Source organism: Ovis aries, chromosome 8 (assembly GCF_016772045.2).
Source record: "Ovis aries strain OAR_USU_Benz2616 breed Rambouillet chromosome 8, ARS-UI_Ramb_v3.0, whole genome shotgun sequence".
NCBI classification, from domain to species: Eukaryota; Metazoa; Chordata; class Mammalia; order Artiodactyla; family Bovidae; genus Ovis; species Ovis aries.
The window spans coordinates 57,708,710-57,729,001 of NC_056061.1; the positions used below are offsets into that span (position 1 = coordinate 57,708,710).

Here is a 20,292-nt window from a genome sequence, read left to right on the forward strand (position 1 = left end):
TGGCTCAGTGGTAAAGATCCCACCTGCAATGCAGGAGACATGGGTTTGATCCCTGCATAGGGAAGATCCGCTGGAGGAAATAGCAACCCACTCCAGTATTCTTGCCTGGAAAATCCCATGGACAAAGAAGCCTGACAGGCTAAGTCCATAGGGTGCAAAGAGTCACACATACTGCACAGCTAAACACACATGCATGCCTGGTTTGTGTTTAAGACATTGTTTGCTGGGGAGAAACGGCTTAAAAATGAAATGGAAAAACACAACGTTCTTAATTGATGTGACTGGCAAATCTGGCAGTACTGAACCACTTGCTTCTCTCAAGGAGTATACAAGATATCACACAAAAAAATTAATTTCATTTAGTTTATTAATATGATCCAAACAAACTTAGCTTAAGACAATGAGCAAAAGACACAAGACAAGATTTGGCTGATCTATACCAAAAGAACAAAAAAGGGGACAAGATTGGTGACAATTTGATTTTGGAAAGTTAGTTTCTTAACTAATATAAAAATAAATCTACAATAGCAACTGTGACTCAAATTGAGCCAGTATGCAACACGTGTGATACCCAACATGGTCAGAGAGGACCTCACATCCTCCTCAGCTGGGTCACACCCTCTGGCCTTTGTCCTGGACATTCACAAAAGACCCCTCACAGCATTGAGTTTGCAGCCAGCTACATTTTCTCCTCAGCCTACAATCAGTGATGTACCGTGGTGTGTTTTCTATAGCTTCTTTCTTTCTGGATAGTGACAAGCTCAAGGAAAAAACTCACTTGGCCAGTGCTGAGCAAGGAAGGGGGGAAAAAAGATGCGTTCAGGGTAGTTTGGGACTCAGATTCAGGTGAATGAGCCGACTAGACACCATCAGAAAGCGTTGAGGTCAGGGGCCCATGAGTAATTCACAGAAAAGGACAGAACCAGATATTACAAGAACATAGGAGGAACCACTGTTCCATTGCGGAAATCACCCCAAAGAGCAGTGAAGAGGAAGAACTCTGGAGTGGAGAGTACTTCCATTTACACCTTTAAGATAAAAACATTTAAAAAGAGGAATATAGAAATCAAATTAATAATTTTAAAAAGTAACATAGCAACAAGTATTTCAATAAAATGAAATACGGGAGATAAAGAAGTCTTTTACTTCCACTTGACTTTGTCCAATTTTTTTAAGAGGTTATGTAAGGTCAATTTTGCTTTACTGAATGATTCATACATTTTACCAGATATTTCTGAGGAAAAGATGAGAACCTGACGGACATCTCTCAGGAAGCCTGGGAAGGAAGAGGGGACAGGAGGAAGGGAACCTGTGAAAGAAGTCTCCAAGGTCTTCACCCTCACCCTTCACACCTCATAATGTCCTTAACCTGCATGAGAAATGTCAGGCTCAGATCACGGAAAGCCATGGTCACCGAGCAGGACAGAATTACGGGCAGAAGCTCCTGGTGCTGAGCGTGCTGCCCAGGACCACGAAGCTCAGGAGCAGCTCAAGACAGACATTTCCACGCAGGGAAGTGGAAGAAGCTCCGCACACCAAGGGCTCTGCTTGATACGGTCTTTCTATATCTGGAGGTAATGCTGTCATGCCTTGAATCTGAAAACGAAAGAGCAGAAACAAAGCCACTGAGTGTGTGATTGAAGAGCAGGACTGCGGCCAAGCTTGCTCAGCCCCTGTGCTTCTGCAGGGGGGAAAAGGGTGGGAGAGAAGGAACGGATGCTGAAGTTGTCCATCAGGCAGTCAGAATCCTAGGGATTCCCAGGAAGGTGGAGAAAGGGTCAGACACACCTTTGGGAAAGAAGAGATATAAAACATGCTCTGTTGAGTTTCTTTCTGAAGCTTTCATCCCACCTTATTCCTTTTTTGTCCCAACTTTAGTTTTAGAATAAACGTCCTTCTTTGAAGGAAGTGGAATCAGGAGTTTTGGGGCATCTATGTAATCACTGAAAAATTCTCAGACTTATCAAAAGACAACTGAATTTATGGATATCTGTCTGTTCCTTTCATGTTATCTGTTGTGGATTCAGGTAAGACGCAGGATCTGTTTTCCCTGAAGATTAAAACAAAGTGGGACTTACCGACCACTCTGCGTTGTCTGTCTTGGAACATCTCACGTTGACCGGGAGGCTAAGGACAAGCTTATTGAAGGCAAGACCTTCCTTCTTAGTCCATTTAAACTTGTTCATTGCATCCATGAAAGAAAGGTTTTTATACTGCTTAGGGCTTTTGATAATGAAAGGCCAGGTCCTGAATATAAAATAAATAACCAGAATGAGTTATATTCAGAACAAAAGCATTTTGTGTTTCCATTACTTTTCAATACCATAAGTCCCCTACATATGAGCTTTTAAAGATGCAAAAAGATGCAAACAGACCCCTGTATGCCAGCTGTTGTACTGTACTCCTGCACTTTTCAAAGTATGGTACTGTAAGATTAAAAATGCTTTCTTTACTTTCTATGTTTGTTTTTTCTTTTTTTTTAATAATTTTAAAATCTTTAATTCTTACATGCGTTCCCAAACTCTATGTTTGTTTTTTATCTGCATATTTTTGTGTGAAAAGTATTATAAACCTATTACAGTACAATACTATATAGACAATTATGTTAGCTGGGTACCTAGGCTAACTTTGCTGGACTTAACAAATTGGACTTACGAATACTCTCTCAGAAGGAAATGCATTTGTATGTAGGGGACTTACTGTATTCTAAAACAGACTTCATACTAGTTCATTTTTACGCACACATAGATAACTTAATTGAAAGTACTAATGAACTCTTGAGCAGTTACTAGAAGAAACACATATAAAAGAAGAAGTCTTTTTTAAAAAGAAAATTTCTCAGTTTAGTAGCAGATGAGTGTTACTTTTAGACAAATAGTTTTGACTTAGAAAGCTTCCCCGGAGTCCCACAATTCCTCACATAACTGTTTTGGCTTTGGTTAACAATATAACTGATAAGCGTTCAGTTCTGAAGACTACAATGCTAATGGTATAATGAAGAAATGTACAGAATATCAAAAGATATACTGAACAACAATGGAAATTTCAATTCCCCACTGTTGAAAAGCCTGACCACTGCTGGTTGTCCTGTTTTTGCTTGCCTAAGTGGCAACTTACTTTTTAAAAAATTGAACCAGTGTTTTTAAATTTTAGAGAAAAAAATATTTTAAAGATGATACACTCTGCTTTTACTTGCTGCTGAAGAAAAATATATGTTAAATGTCCAAGAAATATAAATTTTATATTATTGATTCTCAAAAAAAGGAAAAGTGTAGTTCAAAAATTTGCATGTTCTGTTCCATGGACCATCCAAGAGATTATCATGAGTAACTGGTAGGTGTTCGGCTCCCTTAACACCCCAAGAGGAAGTTCTAGCAATTTTAATAATTAGCAATGAATTAACCTCCAGCTGAGGAATCTACATTTTTAATACTTGATCTTCATAATTTCTTCATTTAATTATGTAGTATCAGCTCTCTCTCTTACACACATAACCTAATCAGGCACGTTTAATATTATCTTTTTAATTAAATTAAACATTCTTTATTATAATCTTTTAGAGTTATGAAGATAAATTTTTTATGTTTAAAATGAAAACATTTCCTCTGTACTTTAATGTGAGATAATGAATAATAGGTTATATACAAGGATCTTTATATTCTTTATTCCTAACATTTTTTCTTTAATTAAAGTCAATATATCTTTGTTGAGTTTTAAATGCACTGTTTCACACAGAGACTTTAAAATACCATAAAAAATGAGCAAGCGCCATCACACTGCAGCAAACAGATCTAGCAATGACCTAAAGTCGATAGCACTGTAAATTAAATACTCTGCGGAGACTTATAGAGGTACAATCCAGAATTAGTACACAATAAAATTTGTACATGTAAAAACTTGTATAAAGTGAAAATTTAACTTGAAAGAGGCCCATTATATTTACATACCATGTTATTTAAAATATACTAAAAGCTAGGTCCAAGTGGTAAAGAACTTGCCTGCCAATGCAGGAGATGTGAGCTCCATCCCTGAATCAGAAAGATTCCCTGGAGAAGGAAATGACAACCCACTCCAGCATTCTTGTCTGGGAGATTCCATGGACAGAGGAGCCTGGTGGGCTATACAGTTCATGGGGTCACAAAGAGTCAGACACAACTGAAGCAACTACAGCCTCCCCAAAGTAGCTAAGTTTCATTAAATATAAAGTAACTTTAAATCAAATATTAAAAAGCAAATTTACTTTTCAAGGAGATAAGGTATTTGTCTTGAAAAAAGGAAAAATCTTTATAACCAGGAAAATGCTGGGGGTGCGGGGGTGGGGGGGTGGGCGGGGGTGGTGGTAGATCATCAGCCTGTAATCTCCTAAACTACCACAAGAGGACACTGGAATCTCTGCTAACTCCCTAAGTTTTCTGCAGTTTGCTAGCAAAAGTGACTTAGAAGCAGCAGCAGCAGCAAGAGTGAACGGGTGTGTGTTGAGTCACTTCAGTCTTGTCTGTCTCTTTGTGGCCCCATGGACTGTAGCCCACCAGGGCTATAACTTGAACAGATAATGTTCAAGTTCTGCTCTCATTGGGACTGGGACTTAGTTATTAGAAATTTAGGAATGTTCTAGAAAGTAAAACCATTACAATTCTGCACATCTGGGCAGTGTCTAAATAACTACCCAGATCCACATATAAATTGAAGGGTATTACTTATATATCACTTTAGTTGATAAAAATAAAGGATTTAATGCTGATGAGTAATTTTTCTTTATAAAGTGAAAGTGAAGTCGCTCAGTTGTGTCCGACTCTTTGCGACCCCACAGACTGTAGCCTACCAAGCTCCACTGTCCATGGAATTTTCCAGGCAATAATACTGAAGTGGATTGCCACTTCCTTCTCCAGAGGATCTTCCCAGCCCAGGGCTGGAACCCAGTTCTCCCACACTGTAGACAGATGCTTTACCGTCTGAACCACCAGGGAAACCAGTGATTTTTCTTTATAAGCATGATTTAATTGGCTAGTCGATTTAAAAATGTACAGAAATGAAATAAACTTAGACTATCCAAAATAACTTTGGAAAAAGAAAAAAATGGCAAAGTTTGGGGATTTACACATTCATTTCAAGATTCAATATAAAACTATAATAGTAATTGTGTGGTATTATAGTAAAGCTAAACATGTACCACAATGAACAGAACTCAGAGTCCAGAAATTGTCAATATATGGTGAAATAATTTGCAACAATTCAGAGTAATTATATAGGAAAAAAGTAGCTTTTTTCATCAAACAGTTCTTGTACAACTTGATGTCTATATGAAATACATGAACCTCAGAAAATTCAACAAACAGAAAATTTTTCAAAATGGATCTTCAACCTAATGCTAAAACTATAAAGCTTTTAGGGAAAAAGAAAAAAAGAGAAAATCTTCACAATCTTGGGCAGGCAACAGTTTCTTACACGGGATATCAAAAGCACAAAACAAACCAAAAATAATAAAATGGACTTCAGAAAAATACAGCTAAAAAATTAAAATCAAGCCATAGACCAGAAAAAAATTATTTACAACATACACCTGACAAAGAATATATATCTAAAGTATAAAGAACTCTTTAAAATTATAAAGAACTCTTACAACTCAATAATAAAAAAAAATAACTCAGTTAAATGGACAAGAATTTGAACAGTTAAAAAGGAACATATATAAATGACTAATCAGCATGTGAAAAGAGGCTCAATATCATTTGTCACAGGGGAAATGAAATATAAAACTACAGTAAGATACCACTGCATACACATTAAAATAGATGAAATTCAAAATGCAGAAAATACAGAGAACACTGGTAAGATTGTTAAACAGTGGGAAATCTTACAGATCACCAGTGAGAATGTAGCAAGGAACGTTATTTGGGAAGACATTTGAGAGTCTCAGTGCGGTAAACACAGACTCAGTGTACAATCCAAGGATTCCACCCCTAGGTATGAAAGCAGAAATTGAAAACGTGTCCATACAAAGATGAATACAATAATGTTTATAGCAGCTTGCCTCATAATTGCCACAAACTGAAACAATCCAAATGTTTTTCAACTGATGAACAGATAAATGAAATTTTAGGTATATACACACTGGGGAATACTACTCAGCAATAAAAAGGAATGGATTGGTGATACACACGTGTACACACATATAGATATGTACAGGTTACTTTCAGTACAGACGAATCTCAAAAACATTCTCAGTTAAAGAAGCCAGGCACAAAAGACTATATACCATATGATCCTACGTGCATAAAATCTAGAAAAGATCAAACTAATAGTGACATAAAGCAGGTTCGTGCTTTCCTGGGGCTTTGTGTGGAGGTGGGTGTCTCCGGAGGTGTCTCCGTGGTGATGAAAATGCCATCCGTGATGTGGTTAAACAGGAAACACAGCGGAGAGAACTTTCTAACAGCATACTTAGCACACGTGCGGGCTCAGTTGCTCAGTCTTGTCCGACTCCTTTGCGACTCTAGGAACTGTATCCCGCCAGGCTCTGTCCATGGGATTTCCCAGGCAAGCATACTGGAGTGGGCTTCCATTTCCTCCTCTAGAAGATCTTTCCGACCCGGGGATTGAACCCACGTCTCCTGCATCTCCTGTGATGGCAGGTGAGTTCTTTACCTCTGAGCCACCTGGGAAGCCCATACTTAACAAAGGGGCATTTAATTGGATGTAAGCGCTATCTCAAGCAATTTGACTTAAATAAATAAATAACAAACAAGAAATAAAAACCTATCAACAAACAGACAAAAAAGATACAACCTATACTTTCCCAATCATGTCAAAGAAGGAAACCAGGAAATCGGACTTAATGAGGCACAACTCCTAACCCTCTCCACACTCTCTGAGTAAATGAAGTTGGGAAGGATCGAGCATAGTTGAATCTCCCTGACAGAAGCAGAGGTTTGTGAGCTGTAACAGATTTGGCAGACTAATATAATAAGGCCTGGGACATCCCTCTACTGAAAGGCAGTCAGCTCCAACCAGTTAGAAAACATCCTCTAATAGATTTTTAATAAAATCTGAGGAGGGAATAACCCCTGTATTGTGATATAGAGAACAGAGTCACACCTCTGCACTCACAGCCGTTTACCCTCAAAATACAGAAGAGAAACTACATAAAATATGAACAAGTGGACAAGTGAAAGTTGCTCAGTCATGTCTGACTCTTTGCAATCCTTTAGCCTATATAGTCCATGGACTTCTCCAAGCCAGAATACTGGAGTGGGTAGCCTTTTCCTTCTCCAGGGCATCTTCCCAACCCAGGGATGGAACCCAGGTCTCCTGCATTGCAGGCGGACTCTTTACCAGCTGACCCACAAGGGAAACCCACATAAAATACATCACCCCTCCAAAACACACACACACACACACACACACACACACACACACACACACACATATATATATATATCACCCAAACCTCAAACTGTGGTGTGGAGAGAAAGCAAACTACTCTCAGATTTGCTTAGAAAGTAGTCAAAACCTCACCTATGTTTACCAAAGAGAAGTTTTAAACAGTACTGGCTCAGCAAAAAGAAAGAATGGCCAAACAACCATGAAACTTAGGGTGAAAGGAAATAATATCACATTTCAACTAATTCAATATCCAGTGAAGACAAAAGAGAGAGAGAGAGAGAGAGGGAGAGACAAAAAATCTATTCTAGAAGATGATATAAAGCAATTATGGAGAGAGTTTCCACAAGTGTTTCATGCTATGTTTATTTAATAAGAACATGAATGCGATTAAACAAGAGCTCAAATACAGGATAATAAAACAACAGAATGAGATGAAAAAGGAGATGGACCAAAGGAAATAAATTTTAGACAAAACAAATTTAGCACCAAGTATGTTTTTTTAAAAGAAAAAAAAGAAAGCAAGAGGCAGAAGAGCACTTGTGAAAAATTATAGGGAAACTCTTGAGAAAAATCCCAAATAGATTAGAAAAAAGTTTGCAGACATATGAAAATTTCCTTGTAATGAAAAAAAAGGAAGTGAATACATATATTTCCAGAAAATATGTAAATATTTATATGTGTAAATATGTAAAACACTTTGTATTTCCAAAAATTTTGATTCATATACTCAACACTGAAATATGTTCAACTGAACTTACAAATTCTACAGGTAGAGGAAGAATGAGCCCATTTATCCAAAGACATCTCCGAAGGTGGGGGGAGGGGGGAATATGATTCCCAAGCACTATATCTAACCAAATGTTGCACAAATATAATTTTCAAACATGAAGGACTAAAGCATGTGGAAGCCCTTCTTGATTAAGTAACTGAGGACAAAATACTGAAGAGTCAAATTAAAGCACCTAATGAAGTATGAAGTGAAGTCGCTCAGTCATGTCCAACTCCTTGCGACCCCCCGGACTGTAGCCTACCAGGCTCCATCCATGAAGTTGTCCAGGCAAGAATACTGGAGTGGGTTGCCATTTCCTTCTCCAGAGGATCTTCCCAAACCGGGGATTGAACCCGGGTCTCCTGCATTGCAGGAAGATGCTTTATCATCTGAGCCACCAGGGAAGCCCCTAGAAATGCAGAAATCATATGAAGATTAGGGATTATCATGGAATCTATAAAAGCTGCAATAAATATTGTGGAAATTATGGTTCAGAATTAAAGGCGAAAAATTAAAAATCTTGAGAGTATGAAAATTCTAATATAAATAATAAATATTTGGAGGTACAAAAAGGGAGGTTGGGAGAAAATGTGAAAGTGTGAATGTTCTCATTTTTATGATCTAAACTAAAATACAGTGTTTAAAAAAATGCTAATATCTTTTATGACCTATTTTCTCAGCATCTGAGACCTCCTTTATATAATATTATTTCTTGTCATTAAAAACAACAACGTTTATTTATTCAATGATTATTCAATTTTAATTGTCTTCTGATAAATTTAAACAAAATTAAACTTTAATATTTTTGTTTAAAGCAGTAAACAAATTATAATCTTTCTAACACTGATCTGGGTTTCCCTGGTGGTTCAGCTGGTAAAGAATCCACCTGCAATTCAGGAGATGTGGGTTCGGTCCTTGGGTTGGGAAGATCCCCTGGAGAAGGGAACAGCTACCCACTCTAGTATTCTGGCCTGGAGAATTCCCTGGGGTTGCAAAGAGTTGGACACGACTGAGAGACTTTCACAACCCTGATCTATTCATCTTTGCATCAATACCTATACAGAAAGATGTCTCCAATGACATTCAATTAATGTCAGTGTTATTTATTTCTAACAGAATTTGAGTGATAGTTTGTGTCCTCTTTTTAAAAACTTTTTTATGCATTACCTAAATGCTCTATAATAAGCCTATGTGATTTTAACACCTTATCAACATAAAGTGATTTTTTTTCCCTGAAGAGAATAGAAAAAACACCTCTCCAGATTTTTTTTTAAGAAAGAGAACAAATGAAGCAGGAACTTTCCATCACATAAACCTCACTGGAACCACATGGAGAGTGTTGATGTATGTCTAGCAGGGGATACAAATTTATCTAAACTCATTATCTATTCTGTTATCTGATCTTTGGGAGGTTTTGTTTTTCCTTAAGCCTTGCCAGATCTGTAGAAGGCAGAGGAAAACTGCACCCTCCACAACACACAAATTTTGAGACAGAATGTACGTGTCTCTATTTTTCTCCCAATGTATCCTCTAATCCTAGAATTGCTACAGAATCTTTAAAATAAAATGGGGCACCTAAATAGTCCTTACATTAAAAGCAAAACTAGAAGATTCTAGGTTATATGTTATATGATATTCCTGTTTAATACTGTATCCTAAAACCAAATTAGCAATATTTTCATAAGCAAAACAAAAAAAAGCACCCAAAACCCTTTCTCTATCTTTTTCCCAGTACCTTGTTGGTTTGGCCTTTAATAATATTTATGTCAGTGTGATGAAAGTGAAAGAGGAGAGTGAAAAATTTGGCTTAAATCTCAACATTCAGAAAACTAAGATCATAGCATCTGGTCCCATCACTTCATGGGAAATAGATGGGAAATAGTGGAAACAGTGTCAGACTTTATTCTGGGGGGCTTCAAAATCACTGCAGATGGTGATTGCAGCCATGAAATTAAAAGACACTTACTCCTTGGAAGGAAAGCTATGACCTACCTAGATAGCATATTCAAAAGCAAAGACATTACTTTCCCAACAAACGTCCGTCTAGTCAAGGCTATGGTTTTTCCAGTGGTCATGTATGGATGTGAGAGTTGGACTGTGAAGAAAGCTGAGCACTGAAGAATTGATGCTTTTGAACTGTGGTGTTGGAGAAGACTCTTGAGAGTCCCTTGGACTGCAAGGAGATCCAACCAGTCCATCCTAAAGGAGATCAGTCCTTGGTGTTCATTTGAAGGACTGATGCTGAAACTGAAACTCCAATACTTTGGCCACTTCATGCGAAGAGTTGACTCATTGGAAAAGACCCTGATGCTGGGAGGGATTGGGGGCAGGAGAAGAAGGGGATGACAGAGGATGAGATGGCTGAATGGCATCACCGACTCAATGGACATAAGTTTGGGTGAACTCCAGGAGTTGGTGATGAACAGGGAGGCCTGGTGTGCTGCGATTCATGGGGTCGCAAAGAGTCGGACCTGACTGAGCGAATGAACTGAACTGACTGAACTGAACTGATGATGAACTAAACTTAAAAGTCTGATTTAAAGTCCAAACATGTACTTATAACAGAGGTTCTTTTTCATTCATATTTTTGTAGAATAAATATATTTAAACATGTAGTTAAATGTTTTATGTGGGCAATGACATCTCAAAACTAGTCTTGTTCTGTGAAGCAATTCTCCCTGTCTAAGTGACGAAAATCCCAACTTCAGTATTTCCTGGAGGAGCTCAAACTAGTGGACACTGACAAAGCTTGTTGGGACACAGGAGATAAGCATTTTCAGAGGCTTCATACAAGTTGAGCAGAAAAGAAAATAACTGGATCATAGCATGCAGTTTGTTTATCTTGTAAATACACAGCTTTGAATGTTCATCTAACATTCCCTCCAGTGTTCTCTTGATTAGGAAGTTTCTAGTCAATACATTAAAAATATTCTAAAGGGAAAAAAACAAAGCTATTTAGGTCTTGCTGTGCTGTCCTCAGTCATGTCCGACTCTTTGCGACCCCATAGACTGCAGCCTGCCAAGCTCCTCTGTCCATGGGATTGTCCAGGCAAGAATACTGAAGTGGGTTGCCACGCCCTCCTCCAGGGGATTTTCCCAACCCAGGGATCGAACCCAGGTCTCCCACATTGCAGCCAGACTCCTGAACAGTCAGAGCCGTCAGGGAAGCCCGTTTAAGTCTTAGTAAGAAGCAATATGGGCTTTCCTGGTGGCTCAGATGGTAAAGAATGCCTGCAATGCAGGAGACCTGGGTTCGATCCCTGGGTCCCAAAGATTCCTTGGAGAAATAAATGGCTCCCCACTCCAGTATTATTGCCTGGAAAATCCAATAGACAAATGAGCTTGGTGGCCTATGGTCCGTAGGGTACCAAAGAGTAGGACGTGACTGAAGTGACTAAACATCCATGCAAGAAACATACAATCTTGATATTTTAAAAACAAGACTATATCCTAGTGCTTCTAGTGTGACATTTTATGTGTCGTTGTGATTTTTATTGACATTTTACTTGTTTGTAATGTAGTTACTGTGAACAAAAAGGCACGTATATAGCAACGACAATACAAATCCCACCTCCCCCATTGATTATGTAATCTATGAAGTTGAACAGATTCTTAATCTTCAGTTTCCATTTTTCCTTCTCTGAATGAGGACTGCAAATACTGCTCTACCTAATAAAACTGTGTGAAAACAAATTAACTGAAATTACATATGTGAAAATACTTCAGAAGCTACAACCTAATTTATACCAGCATTTTGTTATTTGTATTTTAGCAGATACAGACCTCTGATGTGGTGGTCATTGGGTTGACTGAATAGGAACTCAGTAGAACATATCTATGAATAGTGGGTTTAATTTAAAAAGAAGAGTGTTGCAGTTTCTAATTTATAATCCCTATAAAATTTTGGAACAAAAAGTAGGCCATAATTAGATTCTCCTTCAGATCTATGTCTTTACCACATCCTCATTAAGTGTTTATTTAATCTTTCCTTAAATACGCCCCCTCAAAAATCTATGTGTCACTTTTGCCTAATTACATCAGTCCTTTTGTAATTGACTGATTAATTTTAAAAAATCCTAATCATTAGAAAATTCTTCCTTGTATAAAAATAAAATCTACACTTCAAACTTTCTACCAGCCATCCTAATTCTTCTTCGTAGTACTGCTAAGAATGGATAAAATCCTTTTTTTTCTATATCAAACTTAATATTAATAATAATTCTCAATTTCTTTTTCAAATATGTTTCCCTGCACCATTAGGACATGATTATTTTTCCTTTCCTCTTCTCTTTCCTTCACCATCTCCCAGAGATGTAGTTAATCAACAAGTCCAGTGAGGGCTACCTTCAAAAGGTAATCTGATTGGAACCATTTCTCACCGATTTTACTGGCACCATCCTGGTCTAAGTCACCCTCACCTTTCAACTAGACAATCACAAATCTCCTGGTTGATTATATTATTTCTACTCTTGCCCTCCTAGAGTCTTTTCTCAACATAGTGGCTAAATTAACATTTTGAATACCTATTTCCTATAATAGGACTCTTGAAAGTCCCTTGCACTGAAAAGAGATCAAACCAGTCAATACAAAAGGAAATCAGTCCTGAATATTCATTGGAAGGACTGAAGCTGAAGTTCCGATATTTTGGCCACTTGATGCAAAGAACTGACTCACTGGAAAAGACCCTGATGCTGGGAAAGTTTGAAGGCAGGAGGAGAAGGGGACGACAGAGGATGAGATGGTTGGATGGCATCACTGACTTGATGGACATGAGTTTGAGCAAGCTCCAGGAGTTGGTGAAGAACGGGGAAGCCTGGTGTGCTGCAGTGCATGGGTTCGCAAAGAGTTGGATACAACTAAGCAGCTGAACTGATCCTATAAGAAGGCTTCCCAGGTGGTACAAAGGTAAGGAATCTGCCTGCCAATGTAGGGAGACAAAAGAGATTCAGGTTCAGTCGCTGGGTTGGGGAGATTCCCTGGAGTAGGAAATGGCAACCCACTCCAGTACTCTTGTCTGGAAAATTCCATGGATAGAAAAGCCTGGTGGGCTACAGTCCATGAGGTTGCAAAGAGTTGGACACGACCAAACAACTAGCACACATGAATCATACCCTATAATAGCTTCTCTTTGCATTTAAAACCCAAAGTCCTTATGTTGCCTATAAAGTCCTACACTGTCTGGTCCCACTTGCTCTTATACCTCCCACTTATTGCCCACCATATCTCCCTCTGCTTCAGCCAAACTCACCTTCTTGCTGTTCTTTGAACATGCTGGCCTCATTCTCTCTGCAGAGATACATGCAGATCTTTCCATGACTGGCTCCTCAACACTTAGGTCTCTGTTCAAACATCACCTTCTGATATAGACTGAATGTCTGTGTCTCCGCCCCACCCCACAAACTCACATGTTGAAATGCTAACACCCAAGGTGATGTTATTAGGAGGTGGGGCTTTTGGAACAGTCTGTCCTCATAAATGGGATTAGTGTCCTTATAGAAGCAGCTTGAGAAAGCTCCCCTGAGCTTTCTGCCAAGGGAGATCACTGTGAGAAGATGGCTGTCTGGGTCCTCAGCAGGCACTGAATCTGCCAGAACCTTGATCTTGGACTTCTCAACCTCCAGAACAGTGAGAGACAAATTTCTATTGTTTATAAGCTACCCTGTCTGTGGTAGTTAAAACAGAAGGGACTAAGACAGCTCCCTAGATAAGCTCTCACCACCCAGCTGAAAACAACAACACACTTCCTTCATTGTCTCAATTATTTTCATAACATCTTTCAATATCTGAAATGTTACATGTATATTTGCTTATTACTTCTTACCCTCTCTAATATACAATCTCAAGAGAGCAAGAATAATATTTATCTTGTTTATTATTTTGCCGTAAGTCATTCCTATCATACACAACTGTGCAGAAAGAATTAATACAGCAAGCCTGAGACTGACATCCTGCTTGCAAGGCTGACCTTTGGCTGGCATCAGGGAACTTCAATAGCAAACAATTTTCTCTATTAACGTAAAACTTTCTCTAAATGATAAGCGTAATTTACCAGACCTAGACTGTCTGTACAAACGATGCTGCTTACGTTGAATACTTGCTTTCCTTCTGGGAGTCTGGAATTTTGGTATTTGCCAAGCAGAAAGCACCTGTGTGACTAGCTCCAATAAAAACTCTGAATTCTGAGTCTCTAATGAACTTCTCCAGTTGACAACACTTCATCGGTGTTGTCATAATTTGCTGCTGGTGGAATTAAGCACATTCTGTGAGACTCCACTGGGAGGCGTTTCTTGAAAGCTTGCCTTGGAAACTTGTACCTGGTTTCCTGCAGATTTTGCCTCATGTACTTTTTCCTTTGGTTCATTTTTTATAGTCTTTCACTATAATATGTGTTAGCCATGAATATAATTACATGCTGAATCCTTCAGGTCTTCCTAGAAAACAAGTGAACCTAAGAGTAGTCGGAAAGACCTTGGACACAGCAAACAAGATGGTCACCTGGACGCCTCAGCTGAAAATAATCAAATAGAACAGCACATAAAGGAATCCCATAACATGATGAATCCAAAGTGAAAATAAAGCTCACCCTTACCCCTATCCGGAGAAGGCTGTGGCACCCCACTCCGGTATTCTTGCCTGGAAAATCCCAGGGATGGAGGAGCCTGGTGGGCTGCAGTCCATGGGGTCGCTAAGAGTCGGACATGACTGAACGACTTCCCTTTCACTTTTCACTTTCATGCATTGGAGAAGGAAATGGCAACCCACTCCAGTGTTCTTGCCTGGAGAATCCCAGGGACGGGGGAGCCTGGTGGGCTGCCGTCTATGGGGTCACATGGAGCCGGACACGACTGAAGCGACTTAGCAGCAGCAGCAGCAGCAGCAGTTACCCCTATCATGAAATCCATTTACTACTTACGTGACTGGCCTGTAGATCTCCTTAACACCAATGAACTGAAGTTGCTCCATGATGTCTGGGATACTTGCACATCGAGTAAGATTGATTCTTGGGTAATAAAGAAGGTATGAGAGACACATTTCATTTCTGGTGCTTAATCCTCCCTGAAAATGGAGAGATTTTAGAAAAGTATATGTTCCACCAACTCTGATACTGAAAGCACACAAACCACAAATGTTACACAGTTTCTTCCAATATTGAAATGTAACCCATCTTAAAGCTGAAAAATAATCACCTACATGACAATTTGGTTTTCAAAAAGATAGTAGCACGTTTAAAATTAATTATGTCCAACTCTTTAAAAGTTATCTTTCTTAAATAACCTAATAATCTCCTCAAAGTTCTGTTTATATGGTGTAAACTTCTCACTATAGTGAACGTTTCTGAGGATGTTTAGCAACATGATATCAATCAGTCAGTGTGCTGGAATCTTTGCCTGATTGCACTGAATTTTCTATAATCTTGTTGTCATAAATATCAGCATCTGCATACAACAGGGGAAACAGATTACATACTTTGAATCTAAATGTAAATAGTGGACTAATTAAAAAAAGATCAAAGATCCTCCAAAGAACAGAATCTGGAGTTGCTTACCATATATTATCTACAATGTCCAATTTTCAACCAAAAGTTATTAAACATGAAAAGAAACAGGAAACTGTGACCTGTATTCAGAAGTAGAAATTTATTGTGAAGGATATAGATGCTGGATTTAGCAAAGACTTAAAAACAGACATACACATGTTAAAAGAGCTAAAGAAAGATGTTCAATTAAAGATAAATAAGCTAAAAATGAGTGAACAAATAAGGAATAACATCAGAGAAAGGTAAACACACAAAAAAGAACCAAATAGAAAGTCTAGATTTGAAAGATACTATAAAACTAAATTAAAAGTTCACAGGATGAGCTCAACATCAACTTTAGATGGCAGAGGAAGGAAGCAATGAACTTGAAGATTGATCTCTAGAAATCTCCCAACTCAAAAAACAAAGAGAAAGACTAAAGTAAGTTAAAAAACAACCCAAGAGAGCTGGAAGACAATATTAAATATTCCATGTATGCAACCAAAATGGGCTTCCCAGATAGCTCGGTTGGTAAAGACTCCACCTGCAATGCAGGAAACCCTGGTTTGATTTCTGGGATGGTAAGATATGCTGGAGAAGGGATAGGCTACCCACTCCTAACCCTAACCCTAACCCTAACCCTAACCCTAACCAGTATTCTTGGGCTTCCTTTGTGGCTCAGATGGTAAAGAATCCGCCTGCAATGCGGGAGACCTGGGTTCGATCCTTGGGTTGGGAAGATCCCCTGGAGAAGGGAAAGGCTACCCACGCCAGTATTCTGGCCTGGAGAATTCCATGGACTGTATGGTCCATGGGTCACAAAGAGTGGGACATGACTGAGCGACTTTCACTTTCACTTCATGCAACCGAAGGCCCTGAATGAGAAGGAAGAGGGAAAAAGGGTAGGAAAAACTATTTGAAAAAATGGTGAGAATCTTCCCAAATTTAGTGAAAAACATTAACTTACAGACCCAAGAAGTTCAACAAATGCCAAAGACAATTATGAAGCAAGTCATACCTTATAGTCATATTGCTGAAAGCCAAAGACAAAAAGAAAATCTTGAAAGCGGCAAAGCAAAATGATATATTGCATACAGGGAACAATAATACAATGGACAACTGACATTTTATCATAAATGATGGAAGTAACAAAAAGATATTGGAATTACATATTCAAGTGCTCCAGAAAAAAGAAATTATTCAAGAACTCTGTATTCGGCAAATCCTCTATCCTTCAAAAGTGAAGATGAAACACATAGTAGTAGTGTTCATAAAAAGTAAAAGAAGTAAAGTGAAGTCGCTCAGTCGTGTCTGACTCTTTGTGACCCCATGGGCTATAGCCCACCACGCTTCTCCATCCATGGGATTTTCCAGGCAAGACTACTGGAGTGGGTTGCTATTTCCTTCTCCAAGAAGTGTTTATAGCTATACATTAATGTAGTATAGTGGCTAATATGCAACGATTTTACAAATTGCAAAACATCATGCCTTGCACTTGATAAAGGGTTGGGTAGAAGGAGAAGCTGATCTACAGATGAGGCTGCAACTGACATCTCAGCAAATATATTTAATCTACCTTTGAGCTTGGATGGTTACTCAGAATTACATCAAATTGTAGGAAGGGAATCAAGCTTTTGTATTCTCGCATCAACCAGTCATTGGTTGCTGGCTGCCCCACTGAAGAGAGTATGACTTTAAGTGAATCATTCCCTGACATCAACAGCAACGTCCAGTGAAGGACACACTTTGCTCTTTTTCTATTGTATGTTTTTCTTATGCTTGTCTTATGGATCTATAGAATTTATTTTAAATGTTGGATACTAATGCTGTATGTATTGCAATTTTTTTTTCAGTTTAAAACTTATCTTTTCACCTAATAGTGTTTTTTAAGTGACCAAAAATGTTAAAGTAGACAAACTCATCAATCTTCTAATTTGTACTTTTCACATTTTAAGAAGTTCCTACCTACTCCAAAGTCATAAAGTTATATATATAATATACATTTATTTATATATATTTATTTCTTCTAAGGTTTTTAAAATTTTATTCTTCATGTTTTAATATTTAATTTACCTGGAAATTATTTTTATGTGTGAATTGTGGTAGATAAAGATGGAATTTTATTTTTGCCACCTGGCAATTGTACCAACAATTCTTTAGTGAAAAGTCCATCCTCTCTCAGTTACCTGAATGCCAATTTCTATCCTAAACCAAGTTTCCATACAGGGGGTTTGTAGGTCTGTTTCCAGAATCTCTATTCCATTCCACTGTTCTAACTCTGGACTCAAACCACACTATTAATCACCATAGCTTGGAAGTAAGTTTTCATACCTAGTAATCTATTTCTCATCTTATTCTTTTAGTAGTGTCTTGCCAATTATTAACCCTTTGCTCTTCTATGTTGATTTTATAATTAACTTGCTCCATGTAAAAAAAGCTGCAAAATTTTTAGAAAAATTTTTTTAAAATAGGAGAAAACCTTTGGCTAAGGGAAGATTTCTTGGTTAGACAGCAAAACCCCAAACAATAAAATCTTTATGAATTATATCAAATTTATAAACCAATTTATAAAGAAGGATTATCTTTGTGGTTTTTTTTACCCTGAGCCTTCTATCCATGAACATAGTCTCTCAATCTCTCAGATGATCTTTAATGTTTTAAAAACTAATAATTTTCTTCACAGAGATCAAACACATCTATTGTTATTTTATTTCTATAGAATGTATAGTCTTAAATTACATTTTCTTGAGATAGTTTACTGCATACTAAAATATAATTAACTTTAGATATATCAATTTGAGGGAGGTTTTTGATGTGGAAAATGACAATATCTGTGAATAATATTTTACTTCTTTGCTTCTTCCTTTCTGATCTTTATATTTCATTTTATTTCTTTTCTACTATAATAGTGAATAAAACCAGTGATAATAAATATCCTTGTTTTCTTCTTGATTTTAAAGAAATACTTCTAGCATTTCATTTAGCTTGATATTTTCTACAGATTTTTCACAGCTAATCTTTAGCTGGTTAAGGAAATTCTCTCTTATTCTTATAGTTTGATAAATGTCCTTTTTTACCCCCCATGACTGACAAATTTAATGAGTGCTTTTTTTCCTAATCATAAGTCTTTTTCCTTCAATCTCTTAATGTATAATGGCATTAATGTATTTTCTAATTCAAACCAATTTTACATTACTTAGTTATACCCAAATCAGTCCTAACTTACATTTTTATATAATGAGAGATTTGGTTTGTCAGTACATTGGCAAAGTGACTTCCATCTGGTGAGTGTTGTTGACCTTTCCTGTACTGCCCATGTCAGTTTCAGTACTAAGATTATGCTAACTTCATAAAATGAGTTGGTAGAAAGTGTTTCCCCCTTGTGTGTTCCCTGGAAGAGATTGAGGAAGACATGAGAGATTTATTTCTTGAATGTTTGGCAGAACTCCCCAGTAAATCTGCTGGAACTGGATTTCTCCCTGGGTCAGAAGCCCTAAGGTCATGGAATTCGTTTCTTTTTGAAGTTTTGATTCATCTAAGTCCAGACTCATGTGCATGATCATTAGTAACCACAGGTCTTTTATTAATGCTATTTGGTGACGAAAAACTAAAAGATTAAGGATAGCTTTTCATGAAAGAGTCAATAAACTGCACTGCAAATATTACCATAATATCATTAGTTAATCTGATAAAATCTTAAAACAGCTCTGACTTCACTTTTACAATGTTTCATGTTCAAGACAGTCAGGAATTTTGCTTCCAAATAGGAATGCTTTTTATTTTTTTCTGTTCTAAAATCAAAGTTTATGCCTCCCCCTCCACAAATAAATTTTAATAAGAAAATTCTTCTTACCCAAGTCATCCGGGCTCTATCTTTTGTGTTGTAGCGACACTCAGTAATTAGATTATCTCCCTAAAACATAAAAGTGGAAGCTTTCAGATTGGAGTTTCATGCTGTTTTATTTATCTAACACATCTGTAGGCCAACAGTTTAATCTGCTATATGAATGCATGCATTAAGTAATTTGACTCAAGAGTAGACTTTTGATCTATTAAATTCTAGGTTTGCTAGCATAATAAGCAAGCAAACAAACAAATAAGGCTCTCTTTGTTCAGGCCAGACTCCACAATGTTCTAGCTGCATGACCTTAGGTAAGGAAATGAATCATCTGGGCACAATTTGTTCATCTAAAAAATAATGATAAAAATAGCACTTATCTCACACAGCTGTTGTGAGGAAATTAAATGACAGAACACACATTTAGTTCTTAGTACAGATTAAACACTTCTTAAGTGTTGGCCACAGATACTAGTTACTGTGATTATCTTCTTATTTACCTTATTTACTTTAAAGGTCCTTAATCAGGTATTTATTTTCGTAAAACAGACTTGTGAGGCAAATTACTAGTAACTTATTTTTTCCAATACTTTTCAACCTTTTGAACAGTACTGCACAGAGAGAAACTAATTTTTTATGGCTCCCAGTCAGGTAAGTGGACAGGCTATTCACAGACCAGAAGCAGCAAGCTCTGGGTAATGGCCCTCAGATTTGTCCTCGATGCCTGGATATTCAGAGGGAGGAATCAACATTTCGACACTTACATCCTCTCATGACATATCAGTT

General features: G+C 37.6%; 1 protein-coding gene across 1 annotated transcript in view; it reads right to left on the reverse strand.

The window, feature by feature from the left end:
- Nucleotides 1–349: 349 nt before the first annotated feature.
- The window catches only part of MOXD1 (monooxygenase DBH like 1), a 94,766-nt gene continuing 74,823 nt past the window's right edge, over nt 350–20,292 (reverse strand). The window contains exons 9-12 of the mRNA XM_027972473.2: nt 19,522–19,581; nt 15,066–15,208; nt 2,079–2,247; nt 350–1,596 (exon numbers count right to left, since the gene is read on the reverse strand). Of these exons, the coding sequence (XP_027828274.1) occupies nt 1,429–1,596; nt 2,079–2,247; nt 15,066–15,208; nt 19,522–19,581 (540 nt within the window). The 3' untranslated portion in view covers nt 350–1,428. The remainder of the gene's footprint in view (nt 1,597–2,078; nt 2,248–15,065; nt 15,209–19,521; nt 19,582–20,292) is intronic.